Source organism: Aquarana catesbeiana, linkage group LG02, assembly GCF_042186555.1.
Source record: "Aquarana catesbeiana isolate 2022-GZ linkage group LG02, ASM4218655v1, whole genome shotgun sequence".
Lineage (NCBI taxonomy): Eukaryota > Metazoa > Chordata > Amphibia > Anura > Ranidae > Aquarana > Aquarana catesbeiana.
In genome coordinates, this window is record NC_133325.1 from 312,162,963 (window position 1) to 312,187,038 (window position 24,076).

The following is a 24,076-nucleotide window of genomic DNA, read 5'->3' on the forward strand; positions in this document are numbered from 1 at the left end:
TTGCTTTCATAAACACTGATTTTATTAGATTTTTTTTCAGAGCAGAAGCAAAAAGAAAGATTAATTATCAGGGAAATTTATATTTGGCTTAAAGACATCGGCTTTAAAAAAAGTGAATGATTTCAGCTGTATCCTGATATCTGCAATATATGTGAAAAAACAAAGACTAAAATTTAAAAGAATAAACATTTAACACAACTTTAATAATGGTGATATTGCTGTAACTGCTGTCTTTCAGGCATACACTTAAAGCAGTTCTAACAGTTTTGGCTCCAGTGCATTTTTTGAACAATACACATTTTTCTGCTTGACAGGAAGAGGGCCTTTTCAACTGGATTTTGATAATATTATATTAAAAAAAACAAGGTTTTGGTTAAATACGTTTGCAAATAAATGTAAAAGCCGCACACTGCTATTGAGGTGTCAGTGTGGATCACTTAATTTTATAAAAACACCAACTTTAAGACAAATAAACAAATTAATTACATTGCAGATATCATATATACGATTGCCATTGGCATCAGGCAAATAAAGTTGAAAAGATTCACCAGAGGGTGGTGCAAATTGTAAAGTTGGAATCATTTCTGGTATACCAGAGAAAAAAAAAATATTATGCATTGTATACCTTAGACAGGTGATGGTTACAGTCAACATATTCTGATACCAGGAGAACTAAAGGAATTTGTGTCCAGCATGAACGATGCTGGATGGATGTCCAGCATGAACTGGGGATATAACCTATGCATGACAGTGAACAATACTTATCAACCATATACAGTTTATGTAGGATGAGAAGCTCACAGTGTGCGGTGAAATCAGAGTAAGCAATTTTAGTAAATCAGAGGATCCTGAACAATTGTGCAAGACTAAGCATTAGGGTCCTTTCACACTGGGGCGGTTTGCAGGCGCTATTGCGCTAATAATAGTGCCTGCAAACCTTACAATAGCGGTGCTTTACCGCCAACGCCGCCCCCGCCCCAGTGTGAAAGGGCCCTTAAGGCTGGAGTTAAGCTTTAAACCTCAGCTTTAATATCCATTACGTTTGAAGAACTGCACTCGTGCAGCAGTATCATTGCCATAATCTTTTCCAGTTGTGCGACGATCAACATCATTTAGGTCCCTCACATTTCCAGCACCGGTATTGTATCCAGCAATAGCCCCTGCAAAAAGTTTACAACAGTTAGGTTACGCATACTAATTTAGTGTAATGAGTGTTAATTACATAACCTGAATTTATCACTTATAACAAGCAAAGGGTCTGTGAGGACAGGCTGATTCATTCCAGAAAAGACGGAGGAGAATTCTATACATTTATAGCCTTAAAGCTGTACAAATAACAGATTAATGAGATTTAAGTGGGGATACCCTGCCATTCTGATAATTCTGACAAGAACTTGTATGGTTGTGCCCTGACCCTGTGTTTACCTATTGGACATCAAATGTAATAAGCAGTCTCAATGAGCAATAAGGAGATGCCAAAGGTAAATAGAGGGAAGCTAGAAATATGTGAATTCTGGTCAAAATTAGCATAATAAAGCAATCCCTGGTTTTCAAGCTCTGGGAGTAACATTAGAAATAAACTGATGATGGGCATTCCTGGAGGTACCTGCTATACAAAAGACATCAGATGAACTGTTTGAGGCCCCTTTCACCTTGGCAGACTTATAGTTCTGCCTGTCAGTTTTTTTAGGCGGACCTGATCGGACCATCCATTGCCCTCTATGGAGCTGTGGATGTAAAACGAAAACCCGCCGACATCCGATTTTAAAAACAGATAAATGGGGGATCCTTTCCCCATCAATCTGGCAGATCAGATTGGATGACAGTCGGATGGAAACGGACAGTTGGTCCGTTTCCATCCGACCGCCCATAGAGGAAAGCGGGCTGTGTCTGCAAGCAGACCTGTTATCCGCCTGCTTAGCGGCAAGCAGTGCTCAGATGCTCAACTGGTGGAGTCCACCAGCCTGAATGAGGCCTAACTCTTGGGGGGGACACGTTAGAGAAAAGGTGAGGAAACATTTAGAAAATACTGTTTGAAAGTTTCCTTATCTTGCAAGTTAGAGTTGTAAAGGCAGAAGGTTTTTTTATCTTAATGCATTCTATGCATTAAGAAGCCCCCCCAGCACCCCCCTAATTACTTACCTGAGCCCCTTCTCTCTGCAGTGATGTCCACGAGTGTCTTAGCTGTCCCAGACACTCCTCCTGATTGGCTGAGACACAGCAGCGACGCCATTGGCTCCCACGACTGTCAATCAAAATCAGTCAGCCAATCAGGGGAGAGAGGGGGCAGGGCCAGGTCGGGGCTCCGTGTCTGAATGGAAACACAAAGCTCTGACCCGGCTTAGGTGTAGAAAACTGCTGGCTGAGGGGGCACTCACGAGAGGGAGGGGCCAGGGGAGCAGAAGAGGGCCCCTAGAAGAGGAGGATCTGGGCTGCCCTGGGCAAATCCCACTGCACAGAGGAGGTAAGTACAATGTGTGTTATTTTTTTTTAAAACAAAACAAGACTTTACAATCATTTAAGGGACCAGGATCTGATTTTTTTTTTTTTGTTGGGTTAACAAACACTTTATCTTGCATGCTGTAGCACACCACAATGGAATGGCATATGTAATAAAAAATGCCGCGCTGGAGCAATAAAATAAATAAAATAAAATAAAGCAGCAGTAAACAGTGTGACAACACAAATAACAGTATTAAAAAATAAAAAATAAACTGCGCTAAATGTCCTTTAGTTGGTAATGACATAAATAATCAATAATGTAGTCCAAATGTCACTTTGGGTGAGAGAAAAAAAAAACACTCTGGATCTTCCAAATCCCACCATATGTATGGAAATATTCACAATCCAAAAGATCACGAAAATGAATTGCCCTTACCAGAGCACCAAATATAGTAAGCGGATGGCTTAAAACCCAGCTGGGGCCTTTGGATAAGGACCGATCAGCTCTATCAGATTTCAGGCGTGATACCCTCAATACAATACCGAAAAAGAAACAAAAAAACTTGCCATAGTATAATATTGTTTTGCAATGAAACATGAGCATGCACCTGACACCAACACCCTTTTGTGCATTTAAAAACGAAGATGATGTCCCACCACCACAGCTGTTGAGTGTGCTTACCAACTCACAGACTTTACATTCATTGGATTCTATGTGGCACTGGGAAATTGATGGTTGTATCAGGAAATCCTTATCCATAGTATACGACCCAAAAATGAGATAAATGGACCATAGTGTAATACAGTCTAAAAATGCTTTAATGAATAAAGTAGTGCACTTACAAACAGACAATCAAAATTCGCATGGGATATATAAAAACGCCGGCCGGCATAACAATCACGGAGCAGAGCTCGTCCTCCTTCCTCATTCACGTGGTGACGTCACTGCGTGCGTACCCAGACGCGTTTCGTCATCAAGCGGACGTTCTGAATGGGGACTGGCATAGTATGAAGGGGTTTTAATATTTTAATTTGTTGGCAATGTGATGTGTGATCTGAGGACATAGGTGCTTCTGAAAATGGCAGGCAGTACATGCTTTCCATGTACAGTATGTTTTAAGAAACATCCAGCTCATTAAAAATCAGAAGTAGTATAGTTTAAGGTCTTAGCAAATATGTTTTAAAGTGGTTCAGAGTTTAATAAATTGGACTTGTTTATTTTTTAAAAGAATCGCCAGACAATATATTGAAAAACTCATGTTTACAGTAAATGCTGTATGATTGATCTTAACCACTTGCCGACCGGCTCACGCCAATATACGTTGGCAGAATGGCTCTCCTGTGCAAACTGAGGTACCTGTACTTCAGTCTGTAAAAGCAGGATAGCAGACGTGTGCGTTCTATGTCCGCTGGCGGCCCGCGATCACGGTGATGAGAGGCAGAACGGGGAACTGCCTATGTAAACAAGGCGATTCCCCCGTTCTGCCTAGTGAGATGACAGGAATCTACTGCCCCCAGTGATCGGGAGCAGTGATCTCTGTCATGTTTCAGTAAGCCCATCCCCCCTACGATGAGCGAACACACTTAACCCCTTGATCGTCCCCTAGTGTTAACCCCATCCCTGCCAGTGTAATTTTTACATTGATCAGTGCATTTTTTATAGCTCTGAGCAATGTAATACAAATTGTAAGTAAGGTAGTTGTGCGATACATTGATCAGGGCCTCCCCTTCACCATTCATAAGCCAGCTTGAGGAGTATGGGCGTAGGTCTGACGAAGGAGCCGCACATGCTCCGAAACGCGTTACCACCCCCTTCTCTACACTGACACCATCAGCCTTGTGTGTCCCGCAGTGAATACAGGCTTCCCTGCTGCCTTCTCTTTCCAACACGCATGAGAACGCTTTACAGCTGCTGGACGGCTCTACACTGCTCTCTACCACCATGCTGAGGATTAACACATACCACAGATGAGGACTCCTGATTTTATTATGTGTTTTAACACTCAACAATCTTGTAAGTGCTTTTAACCTTTTGTGCACTTTATTAAATTTTGCATACTGCACTTAGAGGCGCCTTTCTTTTCCTTTTCCACAAAAGCTATGGGAGCCGGGAACCAACCAATGTAGTAATGTCACTGGTCCCCAAAAAAAGTCTAATTTGGGGTCAGATTTGTCCGCCACAATGTCACAGTCCTGCTAAAAATCGCAGATCGCTGCCATTACCAGTAAAAACAATAAAAAGAAGTCCCTAAATCGATCCCGTAGTTTGTAGATGCAAACCAATCAATATAAGCCTATTGCGATTTTTTTTCTTCCAAAAATATGCAGAGGTGATCAAATACCACCAAAAGAAACCTCTATTTGTGGGAAAAAAAGGACGTCAATTTTGTTTGGGTACAGTGTCGTACAACTGCGCAATTGTCAGTTAAAGCGACGCAGTGCCGTATCGCAAAAAATGCTCTGGTCATTAAGGGTGTAAAACCTTCCGGGGCTAAAGTGGTTAAGTCATTCCAGTGCCAACATCTTATCCAAAAGACATTTTAAACCCATCACAGGAAATTCTTATGTCCGCTTTAAGAGTTGTCACCACCCGAGGTGGAAGAAGAATATTCCCAGTAGTCAATTCCAGTGATTACACCAGAATTGTACTTTAGACACTGACTACATCTTACAGAGCAAGTTGCTCAAAGATAAGTTCTCTGATAAGGGATACCCATCCGATTTTATTGAAGAAACTTTCACTTCACATCTGGCCAAACAGCCTTATGCCCTGTACACACGGTCGGATTTTCCGAAGGAAAAAGTGCTATCGGATTGTGTTGTCGGAAATTCCGATTGTGTGTGTGCTCCATCTGACTTCTTCCATCGGAATTTCCGACACACAAAGTTTGAGAGCAGGATATAAAATTTTCCGACAACAAAATCCGAACGGTTAAATTCCGATTGTGTGTACACAAATCCGACGCACAAAGTGCCACGCATGCTCAGAATAAATTAAGAGACGAAAGCTATTGGCTACTGCCCTGTTTATAGTCCCGACGTACGTGTTTTACGTCACCGCGTTCAGAGCGATTGGATTTTCCGACAATTTTGTGCGACCATGTGTATGCAAGAAAAGTTTGAGCCAACATCCGTCAGAAAAAATCCATGGATTTTGTTGTCGGAATGTCCGATCAATGTCCGATCGTGTGTACAGGGCATAATAAAAATATATCGAACAATGATCAGACTCCGATACGGTTTATCACACGGTATCACTCCAGATTCCGATACATGAAAAAAAATGTAAATAAACATTGGAATGTTTTGCAACAGGATGCCATATTAGGTCCCATGATTCCCAACAAACCCATGTTCACATACTGGAGAGCCCGCAATTTGAAAAGTCGTATTGCTCAGAGTAAGCTTACAGCACTATCAGAAAATAAAAACACTACAGAGTACCTACATTTCCTCTATAATCTGGTAGACATGTTCCAATGCCGAAAACCCAAGTGCTTAAAGCTTCATGTACACTGTTGCTGGTAAACAGACGTTTAGGAGCAGTTGGGGGGCCTTTTTTTCAGCTGCCCCTGAACTCTCCTCTATGTTATTTTATCAGTACATGTACACAGGGTCCTTTATAGTAGTTTCTAGGCAGTTGAGTTTAGAAGCATTTTTTGGAAAGCAAAAAAATGCGTTCAGGATGGATGTTCAGAGGCATTTGAAACGCTAAATGCCTGTTACAGCTTGTAAACGTTGTAACTCGCATTTAGCTGCGTTTCGTTTACAGACGTTTTTCATTTTTGACTATTTGAAAAAAAGCGGCAAAACTGCAATTTTTAAACGTCGGTTACTATCTGTCAAGTTAAATCATTCAGGAGAGGTTGTAAAACGTCCCGTGTACATTAAGCCTAACATGTCTGTAGCACCCTGGTGTTTAGGCAGGGTTGCTCCTAAATTTACCTGGCAGGTATAGCTACCTTGGCCCATTGTTAGGGGTCAATTGATTTCGCACTGTAATTGCTGCACTTCTCCCTTTTGCCACTAGGTGGCCGGGCACCTGGCGGCATTCGATAATACAAGGGCAATGCAAGGTGAGATTAGGAGTATATGGGGTATCTCAGTCAATGGGTAGGGGTTTTCTTAAATCCCTTGGCCTGCTGGGAGAACCTATATATTTGGGTGGAGTCAGGTGATCACGGTTCTGTGCCACCTGGACGACTGTCTGGGTGGACATATGTTGTACTGTCCAGGCTGCTAGACCGGAGTTTGGGCCTATCCCGGGCATATCTGGCTGCTAGGCTGTCTGAGGGCCTATCCAGAAGCAAGAGAGCAGCGCAGGGTTGGGATTGCGGCTTGCAGTCCAACCAGAAGTGACAGTACTGCTGGCCGGAGAATCTGTCGTGGTCGGAGGTAGAGGGGAAACTGTCGCCACTAAGGAACCATCCACCTTATTATCTTACTGAAGCACGTACCAGAGCAGAATTCTCACCAACAGGGGACAGTGAAGAATCGGGAAGCAGGTGCCAAGCCAGGGACCCAGCCAACGGACGAAAACTTGATATCAATTTCAGTTCATGTTTTCTTTTATTTATTTCACTACCCCTTCCCATTTCTGGGAGCTGTAGTTACTGTAGGATTTATTTATATCCGTTTCACTTTTTTTCACTTATTCCTGTTAGTGTTTAGCTTAACAGTCCTTATACGTTTCACTTGAGTGCTTTACCTAATCACTATAGGTGATACATTGCTTATAATTTCACTTATGATTAAGTTTCATTAAGACACTTTATTGTGCATATTGTCTTTCAGATGCTATTCTGTCTGACTTTGTGCAATAACGTACATATATATTTTTTTAGCGCCACACTTATCCACACTATATCCGTACCACAATTCGTCTGATTGTTGTGTTGGCTGCTTTTCCCTTTGGTTGGCGCACTATTACCTTTGATTTTTTGTAGTGAATGGTAGCGTTCAAAACATTCACCAATGCAAAGACCGGGATTGTCAGGACAGGAGGGACAATAATAGCGGGTGTCACGCCTATATCCGCGCTTGCTGCAGACACGACATCTTCTTTGGGGGGCTCGTTGGGTAGGGGTACTCGGGAGGACATATGGAAAATGCCTCTCATGCAGCCGGCTTACTGCATTTGGTTGGGGAAGGTGAGGTGGAGCACCGTCTGGAAACAGAAGGGCTCTGACGATCTCTTCCTGGAATTTAAGGAAGGATCCAGTCCGTCCTGAAGCTCTGTATAGCACATGAGCGTTCAGCAAAGCCAATTTAAATAAATAAACAGACACTTTTTTGTACCAGCGTCTGGCCTTACGGGCATGGTCGTTGAGGTCCACCCCTCCCATGTTAAGGTTATATTCGTGGACACAGAGGGGTTTCTCCACAACACCAGTCGCCGTAGGAATTTGGACCGTCGTGTCTGCATGAAGGGAGGTAAGAACGAAAACATTCTTATTATCCCTCCACTTCATAGCGAGCAAGTTATTACACTTCAAGCAGGCTCTCTCCCCCAGCCTAAGACAGGAATCTACAAGCCGCTGGGGTCGCTCATGTAATAATTGTCCACGTACAAGTGGTACCCCTTTCCGAATAAGGGTGACACCAAATCTTGCCAGCACTTCCTATGTAGTCAGGGCAGTTTGTCGGCTCTACGTGACTATCTTTGCCCTCGTAAACCATAAAATTACATGTATAGTCTGTGGCCCTGTCACAGAGCTTATACATCTTGACCCGTATCTGGCATGCTTGCTGGGAAGGTACTGTTTGAATGACAAGTAGCGAGAAAACGTAATCAGGGACTCATCAACGCAGACAACTTGATGGGGAGTAAACAAGTCTGCAAAACGCTGGTTGAAGTGGTTTACGAGGGGCCGAATTTTGTAGAGCCGATCGTATCCAGGGTCTCCACGAGGACAACAGAGTTTATTGTTGTTGAAGTGCATGAACCGCAAAATCTGCTCGTATCGTGCCCTGGTCATGGAGGCAGAGAACAAGGGCATATGGTGAATTGGGTCAGTGGACCAATATGACCGCAACTCACTCTTTTTAGTTATGCCCATGTTGAGGGAAAGGCCCAGAAAGATCTTACATTCGGAAACCGTAATTGGTTTCAAATCTCTGGCAAGGGAAGACTGGGGAATAGTGGCGATGTGTTGACCAGCGTACAAATTGCTTTGGTCCACAATAGATCTATAGAGATCTTCAGTGAAAAACAGCGAATAAAAATCAAGTGACGTAAAATCAACTGTTTCCACCTGACTGCTGGGTTGGCCAGTGAATGGGGGAAGTACGGGTGCTGCAGAAGTGGTGGGTTCCCAATTAGGATTGGCGAATGCAGCAGGAAGGGCACTATGGGCATGACGGGCCTGTGTTCGTCTTCTTCTTGGTGGCAGCGGGACACTAATTGTGCTTGCCACCTCACCAGCTTGAACTGCACTTATGGGACTTGCCACGTCACCAAGTGTTACTGCAGTGCTGGATGTACGACCAGAGTGTAGTAGGCCGCTGGTGCTTGCCAGTTCACCAGAAGGAATAGCGGCACTAGTACTGCTCTGCTCCATACGAGGGACCTGCGATTCTTGCACCTCAACAACAGCAGAAGAAGATTGGGGTCTGGTACGCCTGACCTTGGCAGGGACCACAACTCCGTCGTCAGAGCTTTTATTATTATTATTATTATTATACAGGATTTATATAGCGCCGACAGTTTACGCAGCGCTTTACAACATTAGGGCAGACAGTACAAGTACAATACAATTCAATTCAATACAGGAGGAATCAGAGGGCCCTGCTCGTTAGAGCTTACAATCTAGGAGGGAGGGTCAAGTTATACAAAGGGTAATAGCTGTGGGGGATGAGCTAATGGAGAAAATAGTGCAGTTGTTAGATGGAGGCAGGATAGGCTTCTCTGAAGAGGAAAGTTTTCAGGGATCGCCTAAAAGTGGATAAAGTTGGAGACAGTCTGACAGATTGGGGTAGGGAATTCCAGAGGATGGGCGAGGCTCGGGAGAAGTCCTGGAGGCGGATATGGGAGGAGGTGATGAGGGAGCTAGAGAGCAGGAGATCTTGGGAGGAACGGAGAGGGCGATTAGGTTGGTATTTTGAGACTAGGTTAGTGATGTAGCTGGGGGCAGAGTTGTGGATGGCTTTGTAACTTATGGTTAGTATTTTGAATTTAATTCGTTGGGCGAGTGGTAGCCAATGGAGGGATTGGCAGAGCTATCTGTCATGGAGCCGCTGTCCTCTACAGGATCGTATTCTGAATCTGACAGATGAGTGACTTCCTCTTCACTATCTGTCATGCTCAGAATCGTGTAGGCCTCTTCACTAGTGTACCTTCGATTTGCCATTTTGGGCTCTAAAGTTAGTGGTACACTAGTGAGACTCACAGGTAAAAAAGCTTCTGACTGTTAGCGACTGTATCAAAACGCTACCAAAAAACTGTTAGCGATCGCAGGGATCAGGCCTGACTCTGCGAACGCTGCAGTTATGTGTGTTTAGTGTTTTGTAAGTGACAGTGATCGATCGATACTGCACTTGGGTGGGCTGGGCAGGGCTGGGCCGAGGGGCAAAACGCAGGTGCAAGCAGGTATCTGGGCTGATCCCGCTAACACTGCGTTTTTGGGGACCCTAAACTGCTGGGGACGCTAGTATAGATCTGATCAGATCAGATATTGATCTGTTCAGATACTATACCACTAAGGGAGGTGTATGCTGCGTGCGTGGGTGTTAGCGCTACTGGCACTAACCTGATGCTGCCTGGGGCGACGCAGACCCTGTCTGACCCTAGAACTTAACTTACATCACCGCCAGGCGATCAGGGGGCTAAACCTTTATTAGGTAATAAGCGGCGGGTGCCCTGACACTATAAAAAATAAACTAACTAACCAGTGTCACCTGTAACAGTTATACGGTGATCACTGGTGAAAGGGTTAACTAGGGGGCAATCAGGGGGTTAAAAGCTTTATAAGATAGTATATGGGGGTCCCTGACACTATAAAAAGCTGACGGCGAACCTATATACTTGCCTCCCTAACTAGCGTCACCTGTGACACAATTACAGTGATCAGAAAAACGATTGCTTAGTGACACTGGTGATGGGGGGTGATCAAGGGGTTAACCTTTATTAGGGGGGGTTAGGGGGGTACCCTAGACCTAAAGGGGGCTAACCCTAACTGCCCTACCACTTATAACTGTCACAAACTGACACCAATGCAGTAATCCAGAAAAAAAAAACCCCGCTATTGGTGTCACTGTGGCAGGGGGTACAGGGGGGTGATCGGGGGGTGATCGGGGGGTGATGGGGGGTGAAATGTGTGCCTAGAGTGTTCTACTGTTAGTGTAGTATTTGGTGCACTTACTTGATGTCTTCTCTCCTCGGCGCCGGAACGGAAAAGACCGACTCGAGGAGAGATGACATCACTTCCTTTGCCTCTGTTTAAATTACAGAGGCAGAGGAAGCTTGTCATTGGCTGGGAGCGATCGCGAGGGGGTGGCCACGAGTGGATGGCCTCCCCCTCAGCACGGATCACCGGGGGAACTTTACCGACCGCCTCGGGCACCCGTACGTTACTTTTCCTGCCCGTGCCATTCTGCCGACGTATATCGTTGTGAGGCGGTCGGCAAGTGGTTAAAGTGGGATCAAGGAACACCTAGGATTGGGTGTCACTAACATAAGTAAATAATAGTCCATATAGATTATTGTTACAGTGACTTACAAAAAAAACACATTTTGTATTTTTATTACATACCCAAAACTCACAAAAACCCGGTTAAGCCCCAAGGGAGACCCATAGCAGCCTCTATGGGAAGCATCACCATACATTTCCTACATAATGCCGAAAACCCAAGTGCTTAACATGTCAATTTGTTGATCATAAGAAAAAAATCCTTCAAGGTGAATGGAAAAAATATTCTATGTCCCATTGTTTTTGCTGTTCAACTGTGTTTGTTTTTCATTGCTTAAAATGTCCATGTGGGTTACTGTATGTTAGAACTACCATTAGAGCACTCAGAGCTAGGTTTGGTGAACACCATAGAACAAGGCAGTTTACCCAGACACTTCAAGGAGGTCCACGAGCAATCCACCCATGGTCTTAGAGTGTGGGTACTAGAAAGTATTTCATCGAACTGTACCAAAACAGTTCAAAAGACTTTGCGAACGTGAAACGTTCTGGATTTTAACCTTAAACACTCTCAGCCCCCATGGCCTCAATAGAGAATTAGAACTAAATACAGCAATCTAACCTCCCACTGGTATCTCACTCCATCCTGATCTCATTTAAACTTTACCATGGGTTGCTCTGACAACCTCCCTTACCACACAAAAGTAAATAAACCGTAAACTATCTCCAAATCTCCATTAAGCAAAATAGCATCTCCACCTTATTTTACATGAAGATTTCCATTGTGCCGCAATCTGACAAAAAAAAACATATCCATGAGTTTTTGGTTTTTTTGCTGCACTTAACTGTTCCGCACACCTCACTAAGCATTCCCACTATTTCCACTGTAGTTTACATGTAGGTTGCCATTGATCCATTTCATTTTCTATATGTTACACTTTGACTGTTCCGCACACTATCATATATCTATTTATTGGTGCCAATTTTTGCCATCTAAGCATTGATACATTCATAAGCCCAATCATAAGACTGACCCATTTAGTATCTAATCATCATTAGAACATGTCTTTCTCTTTTAATTATTTATTCCAATTTTACTTCTTAGTTTTTTGAGTATGGTCAGTATTGATCGCTCTAGGGTCAATTAGCATGCAGTGTCTAGCACTAGGTTTTGGTTAAACAAGAGTTATTAGTACTGGCCTCCTACTCCCATCCCTTCCCACTCTTCACAGCAAATAAAGGCTTGTTCTTTGGCCAATCTCCTTCCTATGGTTTGATAAAGAGGCCCTCCTGTCTGCCCTGAAACATTTGGATCACATCCCCTCCACTTCCTGTCATCACCCAGCTGAGAGAGATGCTGTTTGGACCCACAGCCATCTTGCCACTTCTGGAAGCTGCTGATGCTTATGTTCTAGCCTGAAGCCTGACAGCTGCCCTTCCATCAAGAACTGCTTCTACTAGCCACATGCCTGCTGAGCTATGCAGCCTCCTGGTGATCCTATGGAGGTCTATGACAAGTCCTGATCTACTTTTATCTAGTGAGTGCATTTTTATTGTCTTTTATGATTTTTTAATAAATCGCTACACCTAGATGGAGGCACCCTCTGGTGTTTTTTTTCTACATGATGCAAGTCCGTTGCCTACTGTACTTGTGCATAGGAGTGCCTTGTGTTGCTGTTGCAGTAAAACACAAATTACCATAACACATATGTCTGAAGATGGCCTTAAGGCCAACTATAATTTGAGACAATTTAGTCCTAATGATCTCCCTCCCCATGCTAACTAAACTCTCTTGCACTTACCTTGATCAGTAGTTTCTGCGGGCCAGAAGCCTGCCCATATCGGAAAGGCATGCTGTAAGAGGACTTTCCCTGCAGTTGACAGCTTTGGTATTCAGGTCAGTACCCCTGGCATTCTACACCCTGACATTTTCCTGTCAGCTAACACCTCCTATCACCGACCTCCCTGTACCCCTGATTCTGAACCTCCTGTCTTCCAGCACCCCCTTACATTGCACCCCCTTGTACCCATGACTTTGAATCTCCCTGCATCCCTGTCATAGAACCCCTGAATCCCAGACACTGCACATTTCTTCCAGCTAGCAACTCTGCCACCACATATAGTATGCCCCCACTGCCCCCTTTTCCCTGCTCCCCTATTTCACCTTTGCAGGGACATGCAGAGAAGGTGTGAGGCTGAGCCTGGAGTTTCTGGATTCTTTACCCACTTTCTCCTCTGGTGACATCACCTCATCCCCAGTCCAGCCTGCTAAGGATAATGGCCCCATTTGCATGTGCGAATGGGGACTTACTCTTAAAGCAGATCTAAAGGATATTTTTATTTTTTTACCTAAAATAAGAAATGTTATACCAACCCGCTCTGTGCAATGGTATTGCCTAGAGTGGCCCCGAACCTCATCCTCTAGTGCCCCCCACCGGTGTTCTCTGCTCCTCCTCTTCTGTGTCTGCTCCAAGAGCAAGCCACTTGCTATTGGGTAGACGTGTAGGCTTGCACCTGAACTGTGCTGTGTTTGCGTCCATAGACACACATAGCCTGGCTCAGCCCAACCCCCACTCTTGGCTCACAGATTTTTATTGACAGCAGCAAGAACCAATGACTCCCGCTGTTGCCTCTGTGTCCTATGAATGCAGCTAGAGAGGAGAGAGCCTCTACAGAAGGACACTAGATCATTGGCTGAGGCAGCAGCGGATGCCATTGCTGCTGTCAAAGTCAGTGAGCCAATGAGGAGAGAGAGGGTCCGGGGCTGAGCCACGGCATCATGTCTGAATGGACACACAGAGCAGAGGTTAGGCTTGTGCGCCCAGATAGCAAGCTGCTTGGTGTGGGGGCAGGAGGGAGGGGCCAGGAGTGCAGGTGAGTGACCCAAGAAGAGGATCAGGCTTCTCTGTGCAAAACCACTGCACAGAGCAGGTAAGTATAAAATGTTTATAAAAAAATTAAAAACCCAGTGGTGATCAAATACCACCAAAAGGAAGCTCTATCTGTGGGGAAAAAAATATAAAATTGAATTTGTGTACAGCGTTGCATGACCACGCAATTGAAAGTTAAATCAAGCAGTGCCAAAATCTTCCGTAGGTCAAGTGCCCAGTCTTGCCCAGCACAGTCCCAATGCAGGACAAATCAAAAACCCTGATTCCCTTTCATTCTAGATTACACCACCGCATTGCAGTGCAGTGCACTGAAAACCATATGACATGCAGTACTTTTTTTTTCAGTGCAGTGTGGCAACACAATCCACCACATCATACCATGTGGCGGCCAATAGAACTTAATGAAATGTCACTTTGTGACAATTCAATAAAGTTTGCCAAAAAAATAGCAGTGCAATGTGCTATATACATCACATTGGCAGCCTCATTCTAATTCAGCTGCTGGTTTGCACAGTCCCTTAACTATAAGTGTGATGCAAACAATGCATTTAACAGAGTTTTTGCTTTAATACAGGTTACATATGTTCTTACCTTTCAGTATTCTTTCATTGGATTGCCCCGGAAATTTCTTCTTAATCTGATTATATGTTGAAATGAAAATATCTACTGCCTGAGCAATATGTGTCTCGCTATTCCAGGTTCCCTTAAGTTTGTGGTACCTTTTATCAACCTGCCAAAGTAAATGCAAGTTATATAAGCAGATTTAATCAATGCCATCAATTATACAACATTGCTAATGCTACAGCTAAACTCTTTTATTATTTATGTTAATAACATGAGTCACTAGAAAAGAAGAAACCACTTTGTTACAATTTACCAACCAAGTAATGGGATCATGTAGACAACAGAAGAAGATAAGATATGTCACCGTTTAGCTATTACAAGCTGGGTAAAGCAGGAACTTTTTTCTGAAGTGTTATAATTTGCAAGGTGATTGGGTGTTTGTTGTGGGTTTTTTTTTTGGGGGGGGGGGGGGGGTTCTAACTCCTTCCCTCCCACCCCAGCGTCCCTTTAAACTCTTTGGCATGCCCAGGGGGCGGGAAGATTCTGCAATATCAACATGATCCTGGGCGGGAAAGATCAGCAATGTCACATAATTAGAAGCTGGTCCGGACTGAGAGCTGTCTGTGACAGCTCAGTTTTGTGCTGCCAGTGGCCCCTCAGCACATAAACAATAGTACCCTGGGATGCATATGTGCAGTGTGTGGGCATAAAAGCCCATCCTTTTACTGCCACACATATGCTCCAGATGGTTGTAAAGGGGTTAAAGACTGAAATATCAGGTATACAAATGGACATTTTATGACCTTCATCAAACATATAGCATAGCATACACATATACATATTTTTTGGATCAAAAGGCTGCACCTCTATAACTGAAACATTAGACCGAATACAAAGAAAAGCTTTTGAATATATATAAGTAGAAAAAAAGTAAACACGTCCCTTTAAAGTTAGTGTAAACCCTTACATAAATCCACTAAAGTAACTAGTCTCAGGTGATACACAGTGATGAACAAAATCCTCCTACATAAGTTGTACCTGTTTATCTGCCACAGCTTCTTTTCTACATCCTCCTAAAACATACAGATCAAAGGCTTTTTCCCAGCTCCAGACAGGGGGCAGGGATCTGATGTCACACACTGCATAGCATGAAGAGCGGAGCTGAGCGTAATCTGAGACCTGAGTGATGGGAATGGCACAGACCCCCTTTACAAACTACCATAAGGAAACAAAGCATGGACTGCTGATAGAGGGAGGAGAGATCAGAAAGCAATCTCATTGGTGCTTTGGAATGAGGCAAGTACACACTATAGAAGGATATGCTTTGTTCGTTTTTCATTCAACCACTTTAATTCCTGTATACCTCTATTAACAAGTAAATATTGCGCACAAATAAAATTATGTATTAACCAATTATGGACATGCAGATCAGGTAGGGTTCATCCTAGGACGGAAATGAGATGGGAACATTCCTTCTTTTGCGTAAAGTAAATAGAGAACAGTCCCCAGTTCTTTTCCTGTCAATCGATGCTGAAAAAGCATTTGACAGGGTAGACTGGGGATTCATGATTACTACATTAGAAGCAATAGGCATTGGCCCAAGAATGATTCAATGGATAAAAACACTATATAAACATCCCGCAGCGGTAAAGATTAATGGTACTTAATCTCAACCATTCAAACTGTTTAATGGTACAGGGCAGGGGTGCCCACTCTCACCCCTGCTGTTTGTACTATCGCTGGAACTTATGCTGGCAAATATATGGAACAATGCAGATATTAGAGGAATCTGAATCGGAGAAGAGAAGAACACAAAGTGGCAGCATATGCAGGTGATGTGCTGTTATATATCACTAGTCCTTGAGTAACATTACCAAATTGAATGAAGGTATTGAAATACTATGACGAGTTATCAAACTTGAAGATGAATCCTCAAAATCAGAAATATTGAACATAGTGTGACTAGGAAAGATGAGCAGTTCTGATGAGATGAGCAGATGAGTTCCCGTTTACATAGCAGAAAACAGAGCTAAAGTATTTAACCACTTCCAGCCCAAGGACGTTATATGACGTCTTTTTTCAGTGGGGATATGCAGCTGCAGGCATCATTCAGCTATTAACTTTTAGATCTGGCGATTCTGTGCACCGTAAGAACAATCTTAGTTCAGTTCAGACACTTAGTTCAGTTCAGCCACTTGATCGTTCTTACAGGCGGTGGGAGGGGACATCTTGCATTTCACACTTAGTTTTACCACTAAACTGAATTTATATAGTCAAATATAGTATTTGGAAGTCCATGTGACTGTTTTGAAGTCTGCTGATCTCACGGGCTTGCTAATCTGACTGAAGACCGATGCTTATAAAGTTCAACAGTTTGACAGATTTCTAAATCCTGTATTTCACTGTATAAGGTCCATTTACTGGTAAAAATAAGTGTGAAATGCAAGACTCCGGTGGGTGTAAAAAGATGTCCGCTTGGTAACTTCAGACTGTAGGCTTACTGCTAATGGGTGCGGGTGTATCAGGATGGCCATGACGCAACCTCACTTCGGTTGCACTTTCTGATGGGTAGCAGCTTTCTGGTAGAACACTGGAGAAAGAGTCTGCCACCACCGGACGATGATCTTAGAGATTTCCAGTGACCAGATGGTCCCCAGTCATCTCTATGACCGTCGGAGGCCCAGGCATGGTGTTATGACTTCATGTCCAGCCGGTGGAAGTAAACAAAGCCGAGATCTCGGCTGGAAAGAAAGAGATAGGTCATTTTTTTTTTATCTCAATCTTTCCAGCCTGGAGGAGAGATGCGGGCACTGGACAGGAGCACGCCGTAGGAGCTTCAGGTCCCAAAAAAAGCCCTAATGGAGTAGATTAGTACCTTCCATACCCCTGCCTGGCTTAAATCCCCGTCTTGCACGTCCTGTATGTCCATCTCAAATCTCCCCTCCTTGGAGTGTCTCTACGTGCTGGTGATTGCTGTGGATTTGAGAGAGGGCCCTCCTTCACTGGCCATGCGGTTCTCGATAGGCCCCCTTCTCACAGGGACATTGGTCGCTGTGTGCAAGGAGATCATGGGAGGTGGAGAGTACTTGGAAGGAGTGCGTTGGTGCCCCCACCCCTCGGGAGATAGACCGAGAGGAGAGAAGGGGAATAGTGGCAGAAGAGGCGGCCGTGGATGCCTGTGTATATCCGGCGGACATCCGGAGCCGGAGTTCGGAGGTACTCAGGGACGGCAGGAGGAGATGTAGGCACTTGGGTAGTTTCGACAGATTAGACAGGGGCGAAAATAGCCGAGGATAGCTGAGTGGAGCCGAAGTGAGGCCCTCCCAGGGTTTCCAGAACTTGAAACGGCAGAACAGCAGAGAGAGTCTCAAGGACAGGCTACGGGGACTGTTTGTCTAAAGCTTTGGAGAGGGGGAGAGAGAGAGGAAGGGGAAGGAGAAGAAGAGAAGCAGTGAAGAGAAGAAGGGGAGAGCGTGAGTGTTTTCTGCTCCCTATTTGCTTGGAACAGTTTTTTTCATATCTGCCCGTATGTTACTTCGGACATAGAACTATTTTGTTTAACGGGTAACATAAAGTAAATACGGTGTACCCCACGTATGGGCAGTACCCTATGTCTGGAGTATTTAGGTCCCTGTGGAAGTAGGGGTTTGGACATATGGATGAACTGAACAGGAGGAAATATAAAAGCGTAATGGACACCTAGGAGAAGGTGTGGGTCCAACAAAGATCATTAGCAGAGAATAGACGGCAGAGACAGTTAACAAGTGCATATTTCACAGCCCAGTTTGCCCAAAATTCCCAGCACCTCCCCCCAAGTACAAAGCTCTCCCCCAAAAACACCTTTCCAGTGCAAAGTGTCCCTTTTCACCCAAATCCCCTCTCCTCCATCTAGAGAGTACCATAGAGAGGAGAGAGGGGCAGTTACAACTTACATTCTCATAATTTTTTACAGGCTGCATGCGCAGCCTTCAGAGCAGTTGACTCCTGGACACTGGAGCCGCTGTGCACATCGCATGGATCCTTACTCCTCTGCTCTCGTAGTGATTGTGCAGGGCAGGGAGGGCTGTGTGCAGAGCGTTGGGAAAGGTGCGCATAGCTGGGAAAATAGCTTGTGAAGCTTCTGTGTGTGAAAGTGACAGCAGTGAGTGGGGACAAGGGGCTAGTGCTGGAGGTTGGGGAACTCCATTCTGACTGAAAAAAAGCCCTGGTTTTAATTAGTGAAAGCCTGCAGCACTGCATGCATATGTTTCTGTTGCAGAGCAGTTTCTGCACAGTCCCATGCACTTAAATTGGGTATGTTTGGAAGTTGTACTGCCTGACAAACATGATAGGCTTTATAATACTCTCTGTGCCACAACTGTAGTGATGTGTACTAACATGACCACTGGCCATGTTAACTTGCTGCATCACTTGTAGTGCATGGTCATTTTTGGTCTCCTGCTGACTTTGTGTACTGACCAGCAGTAAAAACGTGTATATAGTGTAAATAAGGGACTCCCTTCAAAGAAGAAACATAATCCTCACCCCTCCTGGCAACTCCTGTGCCACCAATCTCTACTTTAGTAAAGAGAAAGTACCACCTGGAGAACTGCAAAATCTGACACTTCTGGGAGTGTCAATTTTCTGGTCCCTTGCTACAATCATAAGCGGGAGTAACCACAGCGTTTTCTCTAACTGATACTGAGACAGAAGTATCCTTGCCTGCCAGAACTTACAAATCCTTGTGCGTTATTATTACATCTTATTACTTATTGAATAAACCCATGTACACATACAAAATTAAATTTTACATATGAAAATAGCACACAGTGACCATAATGAATAATGATATAGAATAATGGCAGCACCACTTCATGTGTTCCATAAATAAACAAGTTCCTAGTACCTGCATCAGGCCAAAGCCATTGTTATGGTCGCCCCAACCATTTTTTAGAACGCTTCCTCCACGTGATTCCCGGGACATAATACCAGCAATTATAGATGGATCAATCTTTTTTTGTTTAGCCACTGAGAGAATTTTACTCTTGTATTTATTTATACGTCCTAAGTCATTTTGGGCCAGCCTTTTTGAAGCCTCTACTCCTTTATAACAATGAAAAGATGAAAATATGTCAGTAGTGATCTTTTTTGTATTGATTCTGAAAATAAAACGAAAACCTAATAAAGCAGAGGTTGGTAACATATAGCAGAATGAATCAGCACCAGCTCTTTTAAGCACTTTTGTAGCAATGGCAGTAGCTGTGCATGTTAAGTATCAGGACACTTCACAAGTGTAGAAAAAGTTTGCTATAATTTACATCATAGAAATAGTGTCAAAATATCATGGAATAACATTTCATACTCATAGGCCATGGTATTACAGGTAAAGTGCACTTCAGCCAAAACTTCTCTTTTTTTTACTCTTTGACAGAGCGTAGAAGAGTTAGTAGCTTTGTCAGAATTTGATTGCTTTCTGGATCACCAGTAGGGAGTTACTTCACTGTAACTGTCTTATCTGTCCTAGCAAGGCAAGCTCTATTTAGTTTCAAAATTCATGCTATTGCTTAACCTTTTAACCCTTCTAACACTTAAGTTAAACTCTGGAAAACGTAAAAGTCATCCCTTGCAGTGTGACTTGTTAAAGTAGATTTACTAACCCTCCATACTGTTAGACCGATCCCCGCAGTGTCTTCTCCGCTACGCTCCAGTAGTCTAATGTCCGGACGTCATCAAGATCAGTGCAGGGTTCATAGCCTTGCATTGGATATGATGACACCAAGGAACAGTCCACCCCTAGACTAAACAAGCAATTGACCCTTGCAGTGTGGGTGCAGCCCCACTGCAAGGGATCATTTTCAAGTTTTCCAGAGTTGGGCTTTAATTTGATGTGAAACTCCAGCCAAGAAATAGACAGCTGAGGTGTGCAGGGCTAGGAACTCACCCCAGCGATCCCTAAAGACTATAAGGAAAGGTTAGGTGATTAAAAGGAAATGTACTAAGAAAATATGCTATTGCTGATCTCTTTCTTAAGATGCTGTCCTTGGATTCAATACTTTGTAAGTCATTAGCAAATGAAGACTAATGACTCATAAAGTATTTGGATAAGACAAAAAATGATCATTTTCAAAAGGGGGTGCAGCAATAGTTGCCTACATATTTTCTCAGCACAGGTCTCTTGTAGCTCTACTAACAATATTTTTTGTCTACCATTTATTTTGTTAATAGATTGCAAATCTGCCAGTTTATAGCACCATCAGTGCTGTCACCAACAGCTTTATTCATTCACTTAGGGTCCTATTTATTTGGAATTAAATTATTGCAGTTGTACCACTTAAAATAACTAAAAAAGCGTTTAGCACATTTATAAAGCACTGCGGTGTCTTATAAATTTGTACTCCACTCTATTTGCTTTGGGACTGTAAAGCGACAGAAGTCCTACTCATTTTGATAGAAGAAAGAAATTGGTAGGATGGGCCAGGGGCGGATCCAGGGGGGGGGGCAACAGGGCAATTGCCCCCCCCGAAGCACACACTCACTGACACTCTGAATGTTATTGTATATATCCTGCCGCAGCGCCGCTCCGGCCGCTGTGCCGGGCCGAGTCTCTCTCTCTCTCTCTCATGAGAGAGACTCGCGTGTGGTACGGGCGGCGGCGGTCAATAACACTGAAGGAAGGAGGTGGGTGGAGCCTCTTCCCCCTGCACTCGTTGCTAGACGCCAGGCGGCCCTGGCGTTAGCAACGAGTGACGTCATCAGCGTCAGTCACACTCTCAGCCGAGCCGACCGGCGGCCGGTGTGAGTGTGACTGTGACACAGCCTGGAGCGGCGCCTCCAGGCTCCTACATTACATAAGGCAGACTGAGCAGAGTGAGTCTCAGAGAGAGCAGACAGCAGCCTAACTCAGTGAGTGTGGCTTAGTCTGTCTGTGACACAGGCAGCCTGGAGCGGCGCCTCCGAGGAGTCTCTAACAACAAGTCAAGTGCACTGCAGCAGCAGCACACAGCACACTGGCAGGCAACGTGGCAATCCGCAAGGTGTGGCAGGTGACGTGGCAAGTGCAATCTGCAAGGTGTGGCAGGTGAGGTGGCAAGTGGCAGTCCGCAAGGTGTGGCAGGTGACGTGGCAAGTGGCAATCTGTAAGGTGTGGCAGGTGACGTGGCAAGTGCAATCCGCAAGGTGTGGCAGGTGAAGTGGCAAGTGGCAATCCGCAAGGTGTGGCAGGTGACGTGGCAGGCAAGCGACAATCCGCAAGGTGTGGCAGGCGACGTGGCAAGTGGCAATCCGCAAGGTGTGGCAGGTGATGTGGCAAGTGGCAATCCGCAAGGTGTGGCAGGTGACGTGGCAAGTGGCAATCTGCATCTGGTGGCAGGCAAGTGACAATCCGCAACGTGTAGCAGGTAACGTGGCAAGTGACACACTCAGGTCTCCCACTGATTCTGCATTATGGTGAGTTGAACTATTTCATTTTATATTACAATGTAATTATAGAAAAAATGCGCTTCAATCATCCTGACACTGGTGCCGGGATGATTGAAGCGCAAACACCAGCCGTTTCCCCGATAAATTGCCCACAATGAAAACGCATTTTCTGGCAGTGCCCCTCCCGAGACTAGACTCTGGATCCGCCCCTGGGATGGGCATGATATATCATAGAGTGTTCCATGCAGTGTTATGCAGAAGACACTCCAAAGGACACCCCAGACTCCACACCACACTCTGTATTTTACAAAGGATTCATAAAATGTACTAGACAGCATGGAGAAAACTCTGCAGTGTCCTGTAGAAAGTGTTATCCGCTCTACATTTAATTAGCCCTCTTAGTCACTACATTAAAATCAGTAATAAACTTACCACAAACTTTCAGTTTGTCTTGTTTGGCTGTTGCACAAGATGCACCAGTTGTGGGAACTTTATTGATGTCCCCATAGTTTCCAGATGTGTAAACAGTGGCTAGAACAAAGAGCATACAAAGTCACATCCCCAGTTAGAGATTATGCTGCCCAAAGGTACTTAGTTAAAGTGTCAGGTTGAAAAAAAGACACACGTCCATCTTTTAGATGAACCAATCAAAAAAAAAATGAAGCACAAAACAATTGAAAACCTCCATATACACAATTCTATAACAGTTGATAAAGAGAGAGGCAAAAAGAAAACAATAAATCATGGTATAAAAAAAAAAATAAAATCTTCCTGATCCCCGGGAAGCAATTGGATATTCCCTAGATTAACTACCCCTGGGATTATTACCTATAAATGTATCCTGTTATATTTTGTGCATTTGGGACTAGTGTAATGAAGTCATAAATACCAATGACCCCCCTGTTGAGTTTGATGGGCAGTGTCACAAGCAAATGCAACATAATCGCCTCTCAGCCATCTGTCAACTGCTCCCTAAAAAGGGATGGAGCACAGATTGCTTTTCAGAGGGGCAGCAAGGGCTGCCACTGACCCTGCTAACACTGACCCTGCTAATGTGCACTTTTCCTAGTTTTGACTTTTTGAAAAGTTTCAATCATGACACCCTTGATTGGTTCCCTTTGTCAGTATAAAAACATAGGTACATCATGTATATCAATAGTAATCAAGCATTTTTTGTTTCATTTTAAGGTTTGTAAACGTCACCATATTTGATTACAAATGAAGAATAAAAAATGAATACAATTTTTTATTTTTCTAATTTTAGTGTACTTACCGGCCAGAGTGGAAAGAATGAGAATTGTAAAAAAAGTCATGTTTGTGTTCTTAAAATACCTAGAAGAAACAAAAAACATGAATGCAGTATTCCTAGACCTGATCTAAAATACCTATATAGAATCACTAGTTATTATACCTCTCAGTCGTCTTGCTGTGCAGAATGTGGAAGGAAGCTTGAAGTGAGTTTTATAGCTGTTTAAAGTAAGGGTGTGGTTTCTGGTTTAGCTGTTTACAATGAATGCATCCAGGAAATTGTTGGGAAATTTTGTAAAACCCACTTGAATACTGTCTTTCAAAATTGTTTGCATTAGTACTATACATGTTATGACCTTCCACTTTCCACATCCACATCCTCCTAGAGGAGCCATTTGTTCACCATTGTTACAAAAGTGCCTTCTTCTTCTTACCCCTTCATTAATCCAGCCATAGCAGGATTTTTTTTTTATTTGAAAAACTTCTTAACCTAATTCTTTTACTGTATACAAAGAGATGTGTAAATAATAACTATAAATAGAAACCAGTATCACATCAAAGCGGCGCTATCCTTAGTCAAAAAAAAAGACTGATAAGTGAAAAATGTCTCTGCTATCAGTACACAATGAAGAACTTGAGCAAAGTCAGATATAATGGAAATCAACATGGAGTCTTCAACTGGATATATAGAGTGTGTGTAGCAGATTGGATGAGTGCACCATTCACCATACGTTGTGTCACCTTGTGCAGCACACACCCCCACAAGGGGTTCCAACTTACCAGAACCCGGGGGTTAATAGGCCTTTAGAAAGCTTCCTCAATCCGGTCGCTCCTGGGGTACTCAAAGGTAAGTGGTTAAAACCACCAGCAGTATCCACATGTAGAACAGAGACTCCACATAGTCCAATA

The 24,076-nt window shown here is 43.8% G+C and overlaps 1 protein-coding gene across 1 annotated transcript; it reads right to left on the bottom strand.

The window, feature by feature from the left end:
• LOC141127862 (lysozyme g-like) lies at window positions 1-23,416 on the bottom strand. The gene is made up of 6 exons (XM_073614708.1): window positions 23,331-23,416; window positions 23,193-23,251; window positions 22,352-22,450; window positions 19,407-19,603; window positions 14,549-14,687; window positions 1-1,160 (listed from the first exon to the last, which is right to left on the bottom strand). Exons 2-6 carry the CDS (start codon window positions 23,230-23,232, stop codon window positions 1,027-1,029), a joined length of 609 nt encoding a protein of 202 aa, XP_073470809.1. The 5' UTR covers window positions 23,233-23,251; window positions 23,331-23,416; the 3' UTR covers window positions 1-1,026.
• Between the last annotated feature and the right edge of the window lie 660 nt (window positions 23,417-24,076).

Bases quoted from the DNA above. Each gene is read 5' to 3' on its own strand.
- LOC141127862 (XM_073614708.1), bottom strand. From the start codon at position 23,232: ATGACTTTTTTTACAATTCTCATTCTTTCCACTCTGGCCG. The intron at 19,604-22,351 runs GTAAGTTTATTA...ATTGTTATAAAG, and splicing joins AGACAAACTGAAAGTTTGTG to GAGTAGAGGCTTCAAAAAGG. The intron at 1,161-14,548 runs GTAAGAACATAT...AACTTTTTGCAG, and splicing joins CAATGAAAGAATACTGAAAG to GGGCTATTGCTGGATACAAT.